This window comes from Lonchura striata, chromosome 1 (genome assembly GCF_046129695.1).
Source record: "Lonchura striata isolate bLonStr1 chromosome 1, bLonStr1.mat, whole genome shotgun sequence".
In the NCBI taxonomy this organism is placed as follows: domain Eukaryota; kingdom Metazoa; phylum Chordata; class Aves; order Passeriformes; family Estrildidae; genus Lonchura; species Lonchura striata.
The window spans coordinates 124,842,391-124,864,818 of NC_134603.1; the positions used below are offsets into that span (position 1 = coordinate 124,842,391).

Genomic DNA, 22,428 nt, shown 5'->3' on the forward strand with positions numbered 1-22,428 from the left:
CTGCTATGGCAACTGATTAATAACTAAAAAAATTGCAAAGTTTGATTCAAATCTTGAGGAGCTCGATATCAAGGACAGGACACACTGTCTGGGAAGGCAGGCACCCCCTGTGCCCCTTGGGATAGACACTGAGCAGCAGTGCCAGGGCACAGCCACCCACACACACAAGTGCAGTGCCTCAGAAGGGCATCCACAGCCTTGGGTGCCACCAGCCACACAGCACAGCACCCAAACCCTCCCAGTGCCAGCCTTGCACCCACATTGCCCTCTGCTGCTGCTGCTTAGACTACTGCTTCTTTTCTGGTGGGTAGGTGAGGGGTACTTTTGGTTGGTCACTGATTCCTCTTCCTTTACAAAATAAAATGTATGTTCCACTAGAAAATACGTTTTACTTGTAGTTCAAGACTACAGGAGGCCAACTTTGGGAAACATTCTTAACAAAAGATGGTTCTTAGACTGGCAACCTGCAAGTCCCGATTCTTTTCCATATGCTACAATCAATGTAACCATATTGGAACAACTCCTCCAATGTGTTTTTAGCGAATCCACCAAAGGCTGCTATTTCTGACACTGCACTAACAGTGTAAATTGACTGCCTCCCATTGATACAAACAGACTGGCCACAAAGTGATCAAATATGTGATGAAAAAATATAGTACGTTTTCCTTATCCAAGCTTTAGGAAATTGGTATTTAAATTGTGCTCTGCCTGCTAGCATAAGCTATGAGCCTTCAGACTGTCAAACTGAGATCCAAGAGGAAAGGCCTTGTTCATGCCATACAATGATACTTCCCTGGCAAAAGAGGAAAAAAAATAAAAAAGAAATTCAGAGAAATCTCCACATAGTTTTGAACTGTGCAAGCCACTAGCAATGCAGCAGGAGGTGGTGAAGAGGAATGCCACAAGGACCACAGCAATATTTTCCCAAAACATCCCCCAGGAGGAGATGAAACAACAGGGACACTCTCAGTATCCAAGTAAGATGATAGGGCATATGGTCTGGACATTTGTCCTGTGGCTATGCCTCATGTATAAGAAATTTCAGCAGAGCAGACAGCACAGCAACACAACACACACGCTCTGTCACACTGAGATCTGAACACAAAAGATCACCCTCAAAGGCAGGAAGATTAGGGAGCAAGTCCCCACTGCAGTCAATACCTCTTCGAGTAAGCTAGTGAAAGAAAATAAAATCACACCAACAAAACCAGAATTGTCAGGGAAAAGTCAGGGAAGAGAAAATTCCTCCTGTGACCAAAACTTAAAAAAAGAAACAGATGGGGAAAAGGGGACCTTGAAAGCAGAACTAGAAGCGCTGCAGACAGAATTTGAACATACTGAGGAACACACTGCTCCACAGGAGCTGCACAAAAGTGAAGATCTCTGAGATACCTTATCTGTATGCACATTTTGCTGGTGCCAGAGATCCCAGTACTGCCAATAAAGGGGGAGGTGTGGGGGCGGGGGGAAGAGCTCTGGCAAGCCTGGTTCACACAGAATGAGCAGAGCTCCTGTGTCATGGGTTGATGTGCCTCATCTGTGCTTGTTAAAAACAGTCCCCTGAAATACAGCTTGGGTTTAGAGAGAAGAGCCAGGTTTCTTAATAATGCAGCTTTCAGTGAGGGGTACAAATGTTAGCCTGTATGTCACTCATGTCAGTGTTTATGCATGAACAACCAGTGACAACTTACTGAGAGTAGGAAATCAAGTTATTTTTTTTTGTGAGGCATCTGTCCTATGAACTACTTCCCATCAAAAAAAAAAGGAGAATTCTTTTCCTGGATTTGATCACAGCAAGTGTTTCACAATACAGTGTTCAGTTTATTAGCACCCAGTGCTAGTAAGACCCCCCCCAAGATCTGATTGGATCCAAATCTGGATCAGTAGACATACTTAGGAACAGATATAAAAAGTACTTTGTGACTGAGAAATAGAGTTCTTAGCTAATAAAGATATTTCAAACACTCTTTTTACTATCATAGCATGAGTATTGGAATACATTTTGAATTTAGAAAACCCATTCCTGTCTCTCATCCCTTCTACGAGATTGTTAATAGACATCCAAAGTAAAACTCATTAAAGACTGCTCAAAACAGATTTTTTTTTTTTTTTTGTAAACTACCAAATAATTTTGAATAGCAGGGAAAAAAATAAGGCTTTCAGCTACTATGAAGAAGCCATGACACAAGGTAAGTAAAAGGAACAGGAATCCAGATGGCATGCTTTACCTCCTGTAGTTGTGATGTAGCATACGGATACTGCTGGCCCAAGATCTCTGAACACATCAAAGTGGGTTGAACATATGGACACACAGTACAGCTCTGTGAGACCTAAGGTGCTGCCTACACATCAAAGGCAACAGCTTAATGCTTCACAGGGTGTTGACAGTCTCTCTCAACACCCTCTGTTAACAATAAAATGTGTGACCCTTTAAATTTTTTTAAACCCTTACAAGTTTGACAAGTGTTTAAAATTATTCTCAGTGAAACATCTATAAATTGAAGATACCCACTTCACTACTAAAAAATAATTAATTTAGGAAAAACCTGTTTTAGTATTTTAAACCTCAAGTCATCATTTTGAAGTAGTAGCCAGTCATTCTATTTCTATGGATCTGGTCAATGACTATCTGATAAGCTCTTCTGAAAACAAGAATTTAAGAGGCATAAAGCATAGCAGAAACGGTTTCTGTCAAATTGTTTCCTCACTCCACATGTGTTGTCAAAATCCCAATATACTTAAAAGTAAATGCAAACAGTACTCACTTTTATAAACTTCTAACCATGACCATAGACTACGTACAATAAAAATTAGTTTGTGTATTATTAAACTTAGTTTACAGTATTTAAAAATACCAACGTCTTTCTTCAGTTTTGTTTTTAGAAAAACAGAACCTGATTAGACACCAACTGACAAAGTAAGTTGATGAATGCCAAAGGGAATATGGAACCTAACCTCATGTGCAAGCAAGAATCAATTAATAATGAAAGGTTTTTGCTGGAAGTACTGACAAACAGTTAGGAAACATATAGTAATTATGATCACTTACAGATAACTCAGCAGCATGTGATGCCACTGGTGCTTAAGAGATGTGATTCCATGAATGTATGTAATGTGATTTTTTTTTAATTTGGCTTCATTTTAATAACGTTAAAAGATATTTTCATATCTTATATGTAAATATACATATATTCATATTGGACATATGCCTATGTCCATCATTCCTAACAAACTGAGATTAGTGAAATACTCATTCAGTACCAGTCTCTTCCACATGAAAAACAGAGCAAAAGTCTAATTCACTTTTTTGGCTGCTATAAAAGGGAAGTCTCCCATTTTGCTCTTGCCTTTGAAGGTGGCATGCTATCAGATACACTAAATTGAACCTCAAGGTAGGAGACCCTTTGTTTTGTAAAATACAGAATGATGAAAGAGCACAATTGTTAGGTAAAGAGGGCATATTTAGATTAATTAATTAACATTCTATATCACCTTTAAAAATACCACACCAATTTTATGTAAGAATGTTTTAGACATTCAGCTCATTCCACTAGTCAGTGTATTTTTAGGAATGAAAAGATTTTTCAAGAAAACATCATAAACTGGGATGTTAAATTTTAGGCAATTATTTCTCTAAGTAATGTCTTGATAGAGGCTCCTAAATTTACTCTACTTCTGGATTCCCACGAACAAAGGCTGTGACAACAGCAAATACCTCTGGAACATGTACCTGCAAAGAATGTGCTTGGTTGCTAAAGCAACTTGCACACATAACAAACATGATGCAGTTTGGAAACCTCTGAATTAGCAAGTATTTTTAATAAGAATTCAGATCTATCTAGTCAGCTTCTTTAAATGACTGTTATTAAAAAACAAGGATTTAGCAGTCACTTGGAAAACCAGACAACTGTGCAATATGTGATGAATAATAGTGGGTGCCACTAAACACAAGAACCTCTATATCCTGGGCCATGATTCTGCATTTTAAACATTATTTCAATTAAAACAGATCAGCAAACTTCTCTGATCTTAACATTGCATAGGCAGCTTTTTAAGAGCTGTATCAGTGTGTTTGAGAGTCTGACCATCTGTCCCTCCATTCATCTCAAAAGTTCTTTAATGTGGAACCCCTCTTCACATACACGTGTGAGAAAATATTTGGATATCTTCATTACGTTAAGATTACTATGCAGATATTCAAAACTATTTATTTAAATGAGAAAAGCAACAGAAAGGATGAACGAATACAGACAAATTTCCCCAAGATTTTTGCTTGCCAGGTATTTAGTTGTAGAACTCAAGGGCTGTATTTAGATCTGTGCTATTTCTGTCTATTTAGACAGCAATCAATATATACTCTTCTCTTTCCATTTTTCTTCATTAGAACTTCTGTTTCAAAGTGCATCTTGAACATTTTTTTGCTACCTACATTAAGCAATCACTCAGAGGCACAGAAGTACTGCCAATTACCTAGTGAAATCAGCTGATAAACACTCATGAGGCAAACTGCAGCTGGGAAAATTCATATCCCCTAATTTACCAGAAGATTTCAAGAACAAAACCAAAACACTCCCCCATCCCCCATATCAGCAGTTATTTATATAAGAGAGCTTATATGTCCTCCTGGCTTCCAAAGAAGAGGAGACAAAAGAAAAGGAAACAATACCGCAAACCCCATCCAGCCTAAGAACCTAAGGAGATTCCATACACACAAAATTTGAATGAGGTCACTTTGGGAGGCTTTGTGATGTCATCTGAAATGGGAAATACACAGCTGTAGCATAAAAACTGCAGCACAGCAGAAATACTACTTAAATATTGCTCACAAAGTAAAAAATATGCTTGGCAACAGAACCAAATGCTGTGTGATGCTATCAAGTATTTTGGACCTGAGGTAAGTTGTAGGCTTTTTGTTGGCTTTCTTCACAAGCCTTTGGTTTCTTTACACAACTTCCTACCTTTGTAGGGCTGCCACACCTCTCACATGTCCTATCTAGAAAGGCTGCAGGGTAGAATATACAGATGTTTTCTTACTACTATTGTTAATAGCAAAGTCAGCTGAGACCCTCCCATCCTTACCCTTTTTTACCTTAGTGTGCACACCTTTAATTTTGCCACTCTGAAAAGAACGATGTCTTTATAGCACAAAGGCTTTGGTTTGTAATAACCAAATATCTAGGAAATAAACCAGACAGATAGATATAAAAATCTATCATTGTCAATCTGCAGGTTTAAAAGCTGTTCTGCACAGTTCTTTATCTTAGAAGTTTTTGCCATTAAAGATCTAAATCAATTATTTTATTTTCAATTCTTTCTCCCCTCACCACTAATGGAAGGAAAGGTTCAGGGCATTAGAATTTCAAGAGCAGAAGAACTCAGTGACTAAGAAGGAAGAATACCAGAGAGACTACTACTAAAACTCAGAGATGTACAATTTTCCAATCCAGAAACTGCTAGAGCATATGTAGCAAGAATGACAACCATTTAATTACAAAAAACAAACAAACAAACCCAGGAACATTTACAAGTACAATTAAAAATTTATTTTTCTCTTTCTGCATTGAAGTGAGTACATGTTTACACACAATGTGACAAAAAGAATCATCTGAATACTAAATAAGTATGAATTAATATTGCAATTGTATTTTCCTTTATAACCATCACAAATATAAGCAGGAAAACAGAAGAAAGGAAAAAACCACATAACTTTGCCTGGTATATCACCCAGTGCCTCTGGTTTTACTCATTCCCAAAACCTCACAGGACACTTTTGGCAAAAGTCCCTGAACATTCTGTCCCCCCAAACATTCAGTACAGTTTAAAAAACAAGTTCGGTGGCACTTCAATATTATTTCAGTAACATTTGAGATACAGTGCACCAACACTGCATGCAATTCACTTTGCTGTAAGGCTGACTTAGATATAAGGCAAACATTACCTTAGCTCTCAAATATTCCATGATTAGACACCCTTAGTACACATACTGCTGTTAAATGCAGAGATGCCTTGATTCCCTTCATTGCTTTTCCTTCTGATCAAGAAAGCAATTCAGGGAGATGGTGTGCTATACTAAACACAAACTGCAAGGCATTAAAATGTTAAAACGAACAGCAATGAATAAAAATAAACTATATTCACATATTCGAAACTTATTTCCATCACTTAAATAATTTTATCTGCAATTACAAAATACATACACATAAATATCTTTTTAAGAAATAATAATCTAAGATATCACATATGATGATTTTATTTTGATAATCTAACTGCCCTATCTCTGGCATAAAGATAAACCTGGACAGTGTTACTACCTAGAATGTTTTCCTATTATAATAAGTTTTCTTAAATATACAGTAAATTCTCTTTACTATTCTGACAGATAGTGCAAATAGAGACATTCTTTGGGTCACAATTTTAAAATATTACCACCAACGCTATCTTCAATTTAATTTTGTTATAGTAAATAAGTAAGAAAATATTTTAAATGTACACGTCTTCCATCATCTGTTTAGCAACACATTTTCCTCAGTTACCTTGGCTTAATGCAGATCACAAAAAATGAATAAACTACAATACTGCTCACCTATCCAAAAGATATGTTATATTCATACTTAAATAAGTGTATTTAGCAACCTACCTATAAGTTTCCCATTGTTTTCCACGTATTGTTATTATCAAATGGCTTACTACATCAAATCATATCAAAATATCTTTAGAGACAACAAAGATCACTTCAGAAGCACTGCTCAATGGCAATGAAATAATGCTTTGAGAACCTAAGCATACGTTAGGCCTACATAGATCCAAGCACGTTGTAGAATACAATAGTTTGCGCTTGTTTTGGAGTCAGCTACTGCTTTGCCTTAGCCAGAGAAAAAAAGCTTATCTTAAATATTATCCATCAATGATGTATCAACACAAAGCAGGCTTGCTTGCTATCTAATGTTGCTTGCTGGTTTTACACGTTTGTTTGATGTCACTGGCACCTGATGGTTAGTTCCATTTGTGGTATTTGTTGCTGAGCCATTCACAATGATGTAATCAACCTTGTTTTCCAGTTTCACCAGGCGTTGTAAGATGTCATCCAGAAGAACAGCAATTGTTCTCTTAAGATCAGCTGAAGATAATGGAAAAAACAAATTACAGCCTGTTGTTTACTCTGTGTGGAAAAGAACTGCCATTTCAACATATTCACATCTTAAGACTTGCTATCCTCCCTGCCATACTTTTTGGATAGGAGTGCCAACTGGTCTAGAATACAGAATTAAACAGCTCCTTGAATTTTCTTTAATAGCATTTCTTTGTTATTTTAGGGAAGGGAGATACCACCATAACAGGGAACTGTGAAGGCAGACAATTAAATATTAGAGTATAAGAACAAAAACACTAGTTGGAACATTAGATGAGGCTATTCAAAGATATTATTTCAAATTTCATCCAGACAACAGTATTGGAATACCCAGCTATGTCATCTTTTAGCCTTGGATGCAAGAGAATATATCTAAATACTTTCCAGCATAAAAAAGGTAGTTAATAGCTTTCCCCTAAATGACAGATTTAGCCTATAGAAAACCTGGTTTTAAAAGGTTTTTAGCCCATAAAAAAGCTGTTTTTATTGCTTCTTACATAAGCTATAAAGCAAGGGTAAAAAAAATCTATATCTTTATTGACTGAAAAAATAAGAGAAAAGATGGTAAAAAAATTATCATGATCTGCAACACAAAACCAGTAACATCTTTCTACAAAAAAATATTTATGCTGTTGCCAATCACTATCTTCTTTCATATTTGAAAAACATTAACAAACTTACCAGGTTTTACAAGGTGTTAAAATTCCCCTTTACACATGAAGAATCTAGAAACTGTCTCTACCCCTGCCCTCTAATCAATTAACTAAGCAGAAAGACTGGGGAGAAAGATCACAGGCATCAAAGTGAAAAAACAGGCGTAAAACAGATAAAATTAAAAATTACTAATAAATTAAATTTAAAAAAAATAAGTACATCCCATTAACTAGTTCTTGTTTAGTAATGTCAATTTTGAAAAAAAAATTGCTAAACAATTCAAGCCAGAGCAGGGTCTGCTGTCACTAACAGAGGGTGGATCATGTACTCTGTAGTATCATTTTGTTCTCAACAGCCTGATGGAGGGAATCACCAAGTTTTAATTCTGATGATCAGCAGGTAGATCAAGAGATGACTTAAGTTTATATTAAAGTTCAGACAAAACCACAGAAGACAAGTCTCATTTGGAAATATGCTGTAAGACTTATGGAGCACGAGAAAGCTGCAGTACACAAGGATTTTTTGGTTTTTTTTTTAAATTGCAGAAAAACTTAATTACACAGTAAAGGAAGGAAGTCCTTGATGACAAAAAAAAAAAAAAAAAAAAAAAAAAAAAAAAAAGTGGGAGAAAACAGGGAAGAAAAAAGTAGGCAGTCTCCTACTGTAAAAAAAAAAATTATTTTAAGAATGAAAGGATTAAAGGTTTAAACTTTTTACTCTCCTATTCCTCTTGGGTTGCTCCTGTACATCTTGTCATCACAGATTTGCTTTCTTCTTCATTAGCAGCAGCAAAAAGACTTCAGACGCATTTTTGCTGCTTGCACTCTTACCAAAGGCCTACAAAGGGCATCTGCAACAGGCAGAGCCATTTAAAGAAATCTTAAAGGGATCAAAGTTCATTAATATACATCTTTTGAGATAGTATTTTTAAAAATAAACTATTTTAGTTACCTTTTCAATATTTCAGAAGATAGTAAATACTGGCAACCTATTTATCACATTAGGTACATATTCACAAGACAGGCAAATAACAGGTATGATGTACCAAGTATATAGTTCACAAGACAAGGGATGACGTCTTCTAAAACAAGGAGAGATTCTGCCAAAATCATAATAGCCTTGCAGTCTCCAGACTGCAAACTCAACTAGTATCTTCCTTTTTCATTGCTTTTTCAAGGGTAAGAAAATGCAAGAAATAAAAGCAGGAAGCTAGAAAAAGATACTAGAAGAATCTGGAATGTTGAAGATACTTTTATATAAACTTTGTCCCTGTATCAAGCACATGCTTATTCTTCAATAGCTGAAGATTCAGAAAAAGACAAATGTGCTGCTACTTCTGTAAGTAACTGTATTCACGTACCTGAAGAGATCTAAATAAAATCCTGGAATGCAAAAATGTCATGTATGAAGCTTGATTTTGAAACTCATCTTAATCTTCAACTTCACTGAATAAACTAAAATCAAATCAGTTAATACACAAAAGTTTTTTTTCTGCTGAAGAGCATAAACTACTTAAAAAAAAAAGAAAATTTATAACTTCACAGTTTTCAGGAAAAGAATATATTAAAGTAACTAGTATGGCTTTTTTTCCTCTTACCATATCCTGACACAGAGGCTCCGCCACCACCATTCATCAGGTTTTTGTTTTCTTCTGCCAGTGCTTTGACATATCTTTTACTGAGATCTAATATCTGTCCACGCAACTCAGCACTGCTTTGGCGTCTTGGATACTGAAAAGTGTAGCGTAGCAACATCAAACCCCAAATGATTCCAAAGACTAGTAAAAACATACTCAGTTTCTGGGACATATTTTTTCTTGAAAATGTTAGAAACATCTCTGATGAAGGCCACAGGCACGTCCTAACTTCGAGAAAGGCAACTGAATTTGTCTTTTTCTAATTATATTACATATTAAACAAAAATAATATTTCTATGAAGTGAAAAATCTTCTGGCTGGATCATCTTGAATTTATCTTCTCATGTTTTAGCTGGTCTTGATTCCTGAAATTTGTAAAGTACCACTTGGTTATTCAAAACTGCTACAGTTGTTGAGATCAAGAACAAATATCAGTTTCCAAATATGGTATTATTGCATCATCTAGCAAACAAGTTTTTTTATCTGCTTAGAGGTTCAGTTATATTTCCTTCTCACTTGTTATTTACTGGGTTTCCTCTTCCTATTTTTACTGATTTTTATTCTCCAAAAATCAAAACTTCTGTGCTGCCACAAAGCACCACAAGTATTTTAAATACTGGAATTTAAACTGACATTAAACCCAAATGCATTTGAAAGAAGATGCAGTATTTAGAAGAGAGCTGTATAACATTTCTGTACAACATTGGGATGAGTTATACACATACATCTAGAGACAAGATCTTGTGAAATGATTCACATGATTCTTATTCTTCACTTCGATGTACAGCACAAGTGTGAACAGACAACACATGTTGTTTCTTGGTTGGTTAGTTAGTTCAAAGTTTCCTCTCCTGGGTTTGTACACCATTAAGGTTTTTTATTTGCCGTGGTGTCTTATTATTGAATAGCGATAAAACCAAAATAAATTGGCACATTACACTTCAGGATTTTATTCTAACTTTTAAAAACATCTTACCATAGAGTACCCAATTCTGATCCTTCAAGAGATGAAGGCTTCAGGAGGAAAGCAAATGGTAGGGAAGCTTCATCAGTTAAATAACAAATGTTCAGACAGTTGGAAGCAGTTTGAGCCACACATCTTCAGGAATGTCTGTACTGAGAAAAAAAAGATTTAAACAAAAAGTGAAGATATCTTCATTTACTTGTGGAGTAGTTATAGTTGAAGGCTTCAAGCTACATGTGTTTAAATCAGAACTACATTTTCAAATCTAACTTCAAGCAATTGTTAGGGAAGAACATAGAATTACTCTCCATTTTATTATGAATGCATACATTTGAATGCCCAGTAACTGACTTCAACATACTTTTAAAAGAAAGCTTGGTAAGCATCTCACTCAGCATCTCCTTCTTCTTGTGTTATAAAACAGTGACAACAGATGTTCCAGATTAATCATATATGTTCATGCACATATATTTACATAGGCATAATTCTCTTACTAATTTTTACCCCTCAAATAGATCCCATATTTTTCCATGTGCATACCTCATATTTCTCATTTTTCATCCATCTCTGACACTACTCCAATTATTCAATACTTTCTTAAAAGAGAATTTATATTATTTAATATTGTCCAGATGAAGCATTTTACACAACAGTAACATTTTTCCTCACTATTCCCAGTTCTTCCCCACATACTACCTGTCACAAGCACTTTTTAGACTGAAATTAGGCATGTAATAGAGTTCCTCACCAGACTTTCTGTAGTGGCATTTACACCTCAGTTTGTATCAGAATATTGAGACCGAACTTCTTGTGCTGCTGAGCTCTCATCTAAACCTAACTCTGCCTCCATGGCACTTTTCTTCCCCTCCACTGACCAGTTCCATCAGCCTTATGCTGACAGCCCACTGTCTGCTGCCAACACAAGTGTCACTGCCAGCAGGGCGCCGGGCTCTGCTTGTGCTTACCCTTCACTCTTCAGATAATCCTCTCGACAGGCGAGCCAGCGTGCCTGATTCAAGTGGCAAATTTTTGAAGTGCTCTAAAATCAACATGCATATCTAAATTATTCTGAAAATGATTAACCCAAGGCAGGGGTGACATCAGGAGTTGGACACTAAAGTTGCCATAAAGTAACAACCAGTTGTGTGTAAAATGCCATATGGCAGCCACTGACAGTACATAAACTCTGACTGCTGAGTGCACTAATGCAAGTGGCAATCCCAAGTCACTGAATGAAGAACAGCTCACCCTCCACCGTGGGGGGTGACTGTGAACAAGGACAGAGAGCAAACACACAGTAATAGGAACTCTCACTGTAAATGCAGTGGGATATACTTTGTTCGAGGGATGTGCCTAATCCCCCTAAAACTGTTTTAGATACTAATTTGTCTTAAGTACATAAAATAAGTGGGAAAACAATAAAAACTTACATTCCATAGCATAAATATCTGGAATTGTGAGGCTTAAGATTTCCTGAAACAGATCTTCCCCAGACACACACTAACCAAAACTTCTTCTCCCTAGCTCTTTGCCAAATCCACGGCTCTGCACACAGACTTTAATGAATAAACTGCACCCACATCATTATGTATCTACATAATCTCTGAACAGTATCAAAAATTGTGGAAAACATTATGAGGTCCAGGAGAAGAGTATTCACGTGATTACTCAGAAAACCAAACTAAGAAGACACTTAAGTGTCTTCTGGAGAGATACTCCAGAAGACACTAAGTTTCAAACCTCATTCCAAACAGTCTCTGCTTCTTCCATTTAAAAAAAAAAGACTGAAAAGAACAGGTAACTCTTGAGTTCACCTCTCCACAGATCTCCAGCCATATCTCGTCCTGAAGCATTTAGACAATATCACTACAGTCCTTTGGAGCAGAAATAACTCTGCCATCACTCTGTAAATAAGACCACAAGCCAGGATAAGAGGTCTAGCCAAGAAGAACAGATTGAATAAACTCCTGCCAAGCAGCAGCAGGAATTGCAGACTGGGCCATCGCCATGTATGTCTGATTCACAGTGCACATGCTGACTACTGAAACGAATGGAAATCAAGGACTTAACCTGCTGGGAAATTGCATAACATCCATATAGTGACATGAGGTAAAGGAACTCAGAGCAAGGTCTATGAAAATGAAGAAAACTACTTGTACTTGCCACTTTTCCTACAAATTTTTAAAGGTCATTCCCTCTTCATGAATTCCAGTGTAATCTCAAAGTTCTGGAGAATTGGTCTCCTCTTTCCCGCTGAAGTGCATGCACTTCTACTGACTCATAAGACACTCCCTGCAACACCCTTGGGGTTAAAATAAAATAAAATAAATAAAATAAAATAGCAAGCTTATGCCTAAATGATTTGGAAGTAGGAAAAATAAAAAGAGTATTGGAGCAGCAGGCGTACATATTAGGAAGGAAATAGCAGAGTAAGATGGATGGACTGGAATTTTCTTGTACCTCTTGTTGCCCTGAAGGGTTAGCACTTCTTGACAAGAACATTATAGTTTTGACAAAATTTGGGCTCAGACTGGACCTTTGTTTTCAGTAATTTAGAGGTAGTATCCCATAAGACAACAGCACACATGAAAGAAAGTGAGTGTACTTTGTGATCTTTATTCTCCCTCATTCTCTTAAACCATACAATATGCTGAGTTGGAATTCCTCCCTGAGCAGAAAAAAAGGCAGCTGAGACTTCCTTCTTCACACTGATTTATCCTGGTTAGAAATGCTGGCACTCTTCCAACCGCAGCTGAGGGACTTTTGTGGCAAAGGCAAAGCACTGCAGAGAGCAACAGGAAAAAGGATGCATCAGAGCTACCACCTTGCTGCAGTTCCTTTCCATTTCTAATCACAGAGACTGAGACAAAAGGCAGACAACCATGAAGACGAAGCAGTACAACCAGAACAAAATTTGAAAATCTGAGGAGGGAAAGAAAAGAAACAAAATCCCAAAACAAAACACACCCAAATCAAACAAAACCCCTGAGTTGACTGCAGGCAAAATGGCAATCCAAGAATCCATGAAGAATGTCTTCCAGATAATTTTTTCAATTAGCAGCCTAAAGTAACCAATTCAAGTGCCAGTTTCCCAAAGTACTTTAAATCAGCGTGCATATTTAAATTATTCTGAAAGTTACAAGCCCAAGCCAGGAACAACATTAGAACTTAGAGCTACAACCAATTCCTGAATGAGGAGCTGACATTAGGTTTGCCTTTCACAGACATATAAACAGCTTGGTTTCCTTTGCTGTTGATTATCTAAGAAAAGCACTGCCAAAACCTACCAGTGTGGATACAACTTTGTCCAGTGGTACCACAACACTGACATCCATCTGGCAACAAAACAATTAACTAAGACACTCATCCACTCCAAAATAAAATCATGTCTCTATCCTGTATACCTGTATTTCAAAACCAGTCATATATAAATTATATGATTGACTACATGAAACAAAAGGAGTAAAGATAAAAGAAAGAGCTATAGAAAATGCATTATATGTTCCATAATATAGCAAAGTTATATTTGAGTAGTTAACTGGCATCAGACTTCAGTTTGAATACTGACCCTTCTCCGTGGAAACTAGCCCATATCTACAAATCATCCTTCTTTAATTTTGTTGCAAAGTCTTCCTCTTTACTCATTCCCAGAAAAAACAAGAGATTATATTAACATACAACACAAAAATTAAACAGGCTATAATGCAAAGGAATGCCTTGTACATGCTCTGAAACAACCTCAGGAAAACAAGGCATACCTAAATCCTTAAAAGCTTATTTCACCTTACAGCACTGCCACTTCTGCCAGTCAATGAGCCCATGAAAGACTGGCACATATTTATGTTCATTTTTCTAGCCTGCCCAAGAGACTTCAGCCTTCCTAAACCACTAGAAATGGTTGCAGGGCAAATTTAAACCTGTCCTGCAGAGATGATTTGTGTACATTCTAGTTTGGAAAAATGTACAGGACAGATGACGGTAACTATTTGTAAGAGAAAAGGAAAGCAGCAGGTCCATCAGGTATTTTTGGTAGTTATTAATAAGCAGTTTCCAGATGCAAAGAACACAGAAAACCAAAGCTTGATAGAAACCTATTTGATTCAAAGATCAAAAATACTTTTAAGAATAAAGCCAAGAAAAACACCATGAAAAGGATATGGTTAACTTATAGTCAAATAAAGTCACCTCTTTGGTCATATATTTTGAAAGACAGAATTGCAGCAGCTCCTCAGTGATACTCTAGAGACCAAGTCTCTCACACACTCATATATTAGGAAAGTAGGCCTGATAAGTGGGAATTTTACTCCATCTATTACTTACTACCACAATATTTATCTGTTCCACACTTTCAAATTATGATCAACAACATGACACTGTGCATTCAAAAGCAGGTCTGGCTTTGCAACCAGATATTAACTGCATAAAAAGAAGAAGTGATTCATCAAAACAGATCTTTAAAAAAAAGCGCCATACACAGTCCTTGAAGCATGCATCCAATTAAAGAGTAAGTGGAAAAAAAAATGCAATAGAACAGACAGCAGACAGAAATCAGGACAGTTCAAATAAAAGCCGACATTAAAAATTACTATAAAATAATTGTACAGTACAAAATTGGAATTTATTATCATCTCAGTGGGAGCACAAAAAGTTTATAAAATTAATTAACAATTTTAAATTACCATACTAAAATTACATCTGTACAAGAAATTACTATTAAATTCATGGCAACAAACATCCTGCAGTACAGAGAGGGTACTGTATCAGTAAACAAAAAACTGCCTCCAAATATGCAGAATTATACTTCACTGCAAGAGCCAACAAACATTTCAGGAAGACAAGAATCACTGAGCATTACAGAATACCAGGGAAAAAATTTCCACAGTAGCATCACGCTCCATTCTATTATTTCCCCTTTTTTGCATCTATTTACAGAGTGCACCCTCTGGCCCATTTGCCTGTGTGACCTCCAAAGTATTTTGTTTTCTAATTTTCCAACAGAAAACTACGAGTATCACTCAGCTGACAGGAATCAATCGTGCTGACCATTCTGAGAGTAGATGGGCTGGCTTTATGGTATTTGGAAAACCCTCAGTCATTTCTGTGAAGCAATTAAAATGGGAAGTCTAAAGAATGACTGATACACACCAAAACAGCACAGAACATATTCACTAGACGATTAATTTTAGAAGAATGAGACAATGGAATAAGCACCTAAAAGCCCAGGAGCTCACATGCTGAGACTTTTTGGAATGTCAAAAACGATACTCGTATTCTGGTAATTTGCAGTCTTAGATGTTGGTTTGGCAGTAGGTGAAAAAACGACATGAGACTTTTTGGAATGTCAAAAATGATACTTGTATTCTGGTAATTTGCAGTCTTTGATGGCTGTTGGTTTGGCAGTAGGTGAAAAATCTACATGAGGTGCAGCTGGCATACAGGTGCCCAAAGAAGTGAAGTGTTTACACAGAGCCATGATTAAAACTGGTGTGTAAGGAAGTACCCCATTCCTCATATTTTTATGAGTACACAAGTTCTTGAGAAGATGCCAATGTGACTACTACACTGTACTGGCATGTCCATACTGGTGACTGTCCTTTGGTTCTTGGGTTCATTAATCAGGTTCACTCAGACAGCTGCACAGTGCCACAAAGAGCAGGATATTCTACTTGGAACCAACTATTAACAGCAATGACAGTTCCCAGACAAGTGAAAACACATTTAGCTGTCTTTTGATAAAATTTACTCTCAGCACTTCAGTATTCCTATTATTAGTGTAAAATTTGGTCAGCAGAAAAATATCACAGCAGAAAGGGAAAAGAGGATCTATACTGACAAAACATCAGCAATGCCTGACAAAAAACAGCCCACCAAAACGTGCTGATGAAACTCAAGGGTCTTTACAAACTGCATTACAGATAAGTAGACAGAAGACTCTGTTTATACTAATAGCCGCTAGACTCATGTGAAAATATCAATACTATAAAATGTGCTATGTTAAGGACAGGTAAGAAGGAACACTTCTAGGCAAAAAAAGCTGCCTTAGCACTACGAAGACTGCTGGGCTGTAGGTTTTAGCAGTTCTGTACCACTTTCAGAGCATGCTGCCAAAGGAGTCTGCCTTTGTGTCTTTTCCAGGACATCTATCTTCTCCTACTGCATGTGTTCCTTCATTCCCTGCTTCTACATGCCCAAGACTTGCAATTACCTTGGCACACTGAAAAAAAAATCCTTTTGCCTTATTGCTAGCTGCCTTTTGGGGAACATCTTTAATGGATATTCCAAGTGAAAGAAACATGAAGTCTAAGGGAATAGCAAAACTGGGTAACTACCAAAAATACCTACTCTTCTACAAAAAAAAAGATTAAAATCTTGTGGGCTCCCAACAGTTCCTGTCTCTCAATGCATATAACTCAAAGGATATATGGGCCAACAAAAGTCACAGCTCATCAAGCAGACACAGTGTTGCTGCTGACGAGCTGCTGGGACTACCTCAAACATACTTAAACCAGGATCAGTTTTATCTCCTACAGACTTCTAAGAACAGCACCAATTTGTTTTGTAGATGAACTTCAAGTTGAGAGCACAAACATACTGCTTTTGACTTGAAAACCCACACAGCAAGCTTACAGTGGCTCTGGTATAAAATTATCTGAGAGCCCAAACACTAGACTACCTTTTTTCAGTATTTTAGAAATCCTGGGAAGCTGTTTCTATTTAAATGCATGCATTCCTATTTTAATTGCTTTTGTTTTACACTTTCTACCAATAATTATTTTCATTTTGCATTGTTGTCTAAGAAGTCTTCTCAAGTACCTTAGAGTACCTTCTTTTTTCCAACGCCTTCCCCCTTTATTTTGCCTACTACTGCCAATGAATGCTTTTAAAATAAACCAACCATTTAAAAACAGAAATTCTTTGTTCCTTGCCTGTGGGCAGTCAGCCAAGATTCAAGCTTCTGAGAGGGGAAATGGCTTGGCAAGGCTTGTGAAGAAAATTAAAGCAAGTAGATATCAATAGGGACAGTATATCAATAGAGACAGTTTGTTACACTTGCTGAACTTGCCCTCCTTCCACTGGGCCCCAAAATATTTCTACATCTCTGTATCAGATTCTTAAAAATAATAATAGTGGAAAAAATATTTTTTAAAAAATTCTCAGCTTAATTTTCCCTGGAACACTTTGCTCTATTTTCTCTTCATGCTTTATTGCCACCATTCAGGTCACTGTAGGACCCTTGCTCCTTGATAGGAGTCACTCATGACAGAGCACAAGGCATTTTCTTGGCTTCTCACTTTCCAGTAACACTGCCACGATTTATTAATTGCAGGCTACGACAAGTACCCCATAGTACTCCCTTGTGAAATTTCACAGCTGTCCTTGTAACACCCTTTCCAAAGCCCCTGAGACTCCAAAACTTCCTCCTGACATGGTAATGTTTAGCTAATTTTGACTAGTTTTACACTGAAGAGAATCAAGAAGGGGGGGGGGAGACAACTAATGAAGTGACAGCTGCAATGGGGGAGAGATTGCCACTGCTCACACATGTACACACAGTGCACCACGCAAACACTATTCCTGTAGAACTGCAACAAAAAAAACCCCACTTGTTCCACTGGGGAGAGAGGAAGAATTTAACTTGTCTGGTTTTCTTCCAACTAACATGCACAATTCAAACTGCATATGAATTTGTCCACCAAAATTATGTTTCTATGGCAAAACTGCAATGCAGACGAGGCTTTGGATTCATTCTCCTTCCCAGTAGGCTGACCCAGGTGAAGATTTCAGAAAAATAACACTGGAGGAAATATTAAGGACAAGTGATTTCTTCTACATCTTTTCTTCTACAATCTTACTTCTAGATTGACTTGTCAGCTCTCAATGTTGCATAGTAATGGACTATGACAGGCATTCGTTAACTTTAACACCTCAGTGGCGTGCACTGCAAAATACTTTATTATTAATATTAAGGAAAAGGTGACCAGAAATTTAACTGGATTATTTATAACATGGTAGCCCCCTATTTCATTCGTATTATGGAAGAAACCAATTTCACTGGAATAAGGTTTACATTGCTTTATCTATGCCTCTAGTTCAGGCCCTATTTTACATGGGCAAAGCACACATTCAGTTCTGAGCAACCCAAAATTAATCTTCTAAATTACATATGCAAATGTTAATATATCTATTTTTTCATAAAATTTGTAAATTTTTTGAGTCAACCATAGAAGAAAATATAAGAGGCTGTTATTAATAATGCTCAGCTGAGAAAACCCATAAAATGCCACAAATTATAAATCACATGTGAAAGAGGTTGTTAAAAAACAAAGAGCATAAAAAATACGTTTTATCAGTAAACTTGTACCAGGAAAAGCAGATTCATTTGAGTGACTGAGCCTCACAGATTTTTGACAGCTACTGGAAAATGGTTATTTTTGACACTTACTAGTTTTCAGATACATTGACAACACAGCTGACAATTTCAGCTGACAGCATGCATTTATCCTACTTACAGGCATTTAGGCAAGATGCAAGAACAAGTCCCCTTTACTATTCTCGGAAAAGGTACAAGTGACCATGAACTCCAGGGGAAATATTTTACTTTTAGCAGCTAAATGACATCCAATCCCCAAGATACATCACAATTTGGGATTAACTGATACTAATGCCTCCTTCAAGGAGATAACAGCCAAAAGGAGTCTCTAAAAGCAGATACTACAAAAGCTTTAAAAAGAAAAAGCTGGGGGGTGGGGGGAGAGGGAGGCAATGAAGTATCTTTATTTCCAACTGCAAAAACCTTCAGGAAAAGGACCAAAGGAATTCCAGCATAATTGCTTAATTCTCTGGAGCTCTCCAGTACCTATTAAACAGCTGCAGTTTTGACACCTAAAATAGCAAACAGAGGCTAGAATAACTTAAGCTTTATAAGCATGAGTATAAAGTAAAAACAGGTAAAAACAGGAACAAAAATAACAATAAATTTCTACATTTGGTCTAAAACTGCAATCACTCTGCTTGTGACACTACCAGCAGATGCTACTCACAATCTAATATAATCTTCATATTGTCTCCTTCCTCTGATAGTCTCATGAGAGTAAAACAGCAATTCATTACATTTGTTCCAAAATTAACACTATGTTACAGTTAGCACAAATCACATGCACACTAGGATATACATCATGTTCACATTCTCAGGGTCCTCTTAAAATAAAATGTTGCAAATCCTAAAAAGATCACTTTTAACAGTGAAAAAACACATCTGTCTGCTCATAGTTCACCCACTGGAGGAAAAACAACAACACCCCCCCCCCCCCCCAAAAAAAAAAAAAACAGCAATCAAAAAGAACTAGTTAGCCCATTCTGAACTGTTCTGAGGAAACTCCACATCATGTCATAGTATAGAACAAAAATTATCTTTCCTTGTTTTGTGGCAAACAAACACAGAAATTACACCGCACTCCACTTGTCAGTATCTTTTAGATGACAAGAGACATAAAAGAAAATTTACAGGATGCTACCATGTTAGGTTAGGGAACCGAAAAGAGAGTTTATTAATAATGAATGGTGAACAGAGCTACCAAAATAAGGTAGACATAATAGTACGTTATTCATGTTTACCAAAATCAAAGGTAAGTGCAGTCAAAGCATCATCAGATGTTACAAATAAAAGCAATTTTATTATATTGTAAGAAGGAAGCGCTGTTCTGCAATTCTCGCAGTCAAAAAACTCCATATATTACAATCTCCTGAAACTGAATGTTTCAAATCTTGCAGACTTCATTCAGTATTACTTTTTCCTGTTTCTTCAATACTACCAACGAGACCAATTTCAGTGAAATATTTACCCGTTTGTTTTGGGGTTTTTTATGCAGACTTGCTAGTGCCGGAAGATCACTTAACCTGACATTGTTAAGGATCCTGCCTTTGCCTGAATATTTTTTTTTTTTCCTTCTTGCGAGTTCCAGGGCATCACTCTAATCATGCTTTACCTCTTTGGAAGTTATGTCCTTACAGCAGGAGGTATCGATCTTGCAGAGTCACTGCAGTCATAGCTTAAGACTGGAAGACCACTGCTAGCGGCGAAGGACACCAGAAAAGCCCCGCTCGCTCCACCGCTTCCTCCCCACCCAAGGACGCTGCATCACGGCCGAAGGATGCCCGAGCGCAGCACAACTCACCTCGGCGGGGCCCGCAGCGCCAGCGCCGGGACGGGGCCGCGCCGGGCAGGAAGCGCGGAGCGAGGCGAGCCCGTCCGCCGCTCCCGGAGGAGGGGCGGGCCCACGCGGGCGCTCAGGCGCGGTGCGCGCCCGCGCGTGCGGGACAGCCGCAGCCGCCCTGCGCCACCCCGGTCCCGCCCGAGCGTGCGGCCACCCGCAGCCCTTCCCGGTGCAAACACACGGACGGACGGACGGACGGACGGACGGACCCCCACACGCTCCCGCCGCCCCGGCCCAGTGCGCGGCTCTGGGGCTCGGCCGGGGCCGGGGCGCCCCCCCAGCGCCGCCCCCGCGCAGCGCCCCCCGCCGGCCGCCGCGCGCTACCTCCGCGCGCGGCCTCCGCCGCCTCCTCCCGGCCCGCGCGCCGCTTCCGCCCGCGCCGCGCCGCGCGCCCGAAGCCCCGCCCCCGCCGCAGCACGCGCCCCCCGCCCGCCCGGCGCCGCGCCCGCCCCCCAGCGGCGGGAGGGGCCGGCGCTGCGCCCCGCCGCGCTGAGGGGAGCTCGTCCTCGTCCCGCTCCGGGCACGGCCAGCAAAGGCCGTGTACTAAAACACAAGTTCCGCTTCAACGTGAGGAATAAATTCTTTGCGTTGAGGGTGGCAAAGCACTGGTACAGGCTGCCCAGGGAGGTCATGGAGTCTCCCACTCTGGAGACATTCAAAACCCACCTGGACACATTCCTCTGTCACCTGCTCTAGGTGACCCATGGCAGGTGGTTGGACCAGGGGAACTCCAGAGGTCCCTTCCAATCCTAAGGATTCTCTGGCTTTTCGTGGCTGGGGTGGTATATAAACCTCCCCCGCACCACCCTCACCGTGATAATTGCCTAAATACAATTCATTGTGAGCGCAGGACTGTGCCAGAGAGTCACCCCAGGCTCCTCCTGCAAGGTGGTGTTTGAAGGAAGCTGGTATCAGTTAAGGAAAGGTGAACATAAGGGTAAAGTAAAGTAAAGAACACGTCCAACAGCTGCACAGTTGATAGCATTCAGAAGTACCTGCTGGTCACCTTATCTCAATCCCTTCCAGCGTGCCTCAGAGGGCATATGACTTCTCCATGCTTTTCAACCTGCATATTCTGCACGGGTTAGACACAGGAAAAAAAATCAGCATTTAAATGTGATGCTCTTCTAGATAAGAGGATATTGATACATCAGAGGGGTTAGTGGCCTAGACCTAAGTATACAGACAAAACTCTTGGCAAGTGATAGCACTTGTCAGCTGATGAATCTGAGATGTGTGATAAAAACTATATCACAAAACAATATCAAGCACAGTGTTTCTTTTCAGTGACATATGAAAATCAAACCTTAAAAGTATTTATATAGTCCTTATATTTGTGGGTAATAATACTCTTGGTATCATTTCAAAGGGTAGCTAGAAGCCCAGGATTGCAGGTACGTTGCAATGTTCTGTATTATTTTTCAAAATAATAATAAATTTTAAAACCCTACCAGAATTAGATTGCTGCTGCCATGTTATTTCATTCCTCTCCTGACAATCATTATCTGTAGACGGTCCTTTCAAATTTAATTTGCATAGATATTGCTCTATCCTGTTCAAATACGTACTAAGAATTTCCTCTCCTAATATGTTTAAACTGCTAAATGGTAATGGCTAGAGAACAGCACACTAATCAATATGCTCTGAGATTAGCATAGCTTCTGCCTCCTTGCTTAACCAGTTAATCCTATAATCTGTATATGCAGATAAGAACGAATACATACAACTTTATACTTGCTTTACTGCCACTCCTATTTTTCTCTCTTTCTGACCCCTTACCAATTGTTTATACCCTTTCCCATTAGCGAATGGGCCTGATTTGGGCCTCTCT

The 22,428-nt window shown here is 38.5% G+C and overlaps 1 protein-coding gene across 8 annotated transcripts; it reads right to left on the reverse strand.

Annotated features, from left to right (window-relative positions):
- Positions 1–5,520: 5,520 nt before the first annotated feature.
- Positions 5,521–21,000, reverse strand: CCDC126 (coiled-coil domain containing 126). Of its 8 annotated transcripts, none has more exons than XM_021538242.2 (4): positions 20,922–21,000; positions 10,396–10,535; positions 9,381–9,784; positions 5,521–7,117 (listed from the first exon to the last, which is right to left on the reverse strand). In XM_021538242.2, the coding sequence occupies exons 3-4, from the start codon at positions 9,616–9,618 to the stop codon at positions 6,936–6,938; spliced, it is 420 nt and encodes a 139-aa protein (XP_021393917.1). In that variant the 5' UTR covers positions 9,619–9,784; positions 10,396–10,535; positions 20,922–21,000; the 3' UTR covers positions 5,521–6,935. The 8 variants fall into 8 exon arrangements, with proteins under 8 accessions (XP_021393917.1, XP_021393921.1, XP_021393916.1 ...); XM_021538246.2 differs by having other exon boundaries at positions 10,396–10,530; positions 20,922–20,992; XM_021538241.2 differs by lacking the exon at positions 20,922–21,000 and adding an exon at positions 20,559–20,687.
- Positions 21,001–22,428: the final 1,428 nt, after the last annotated feature.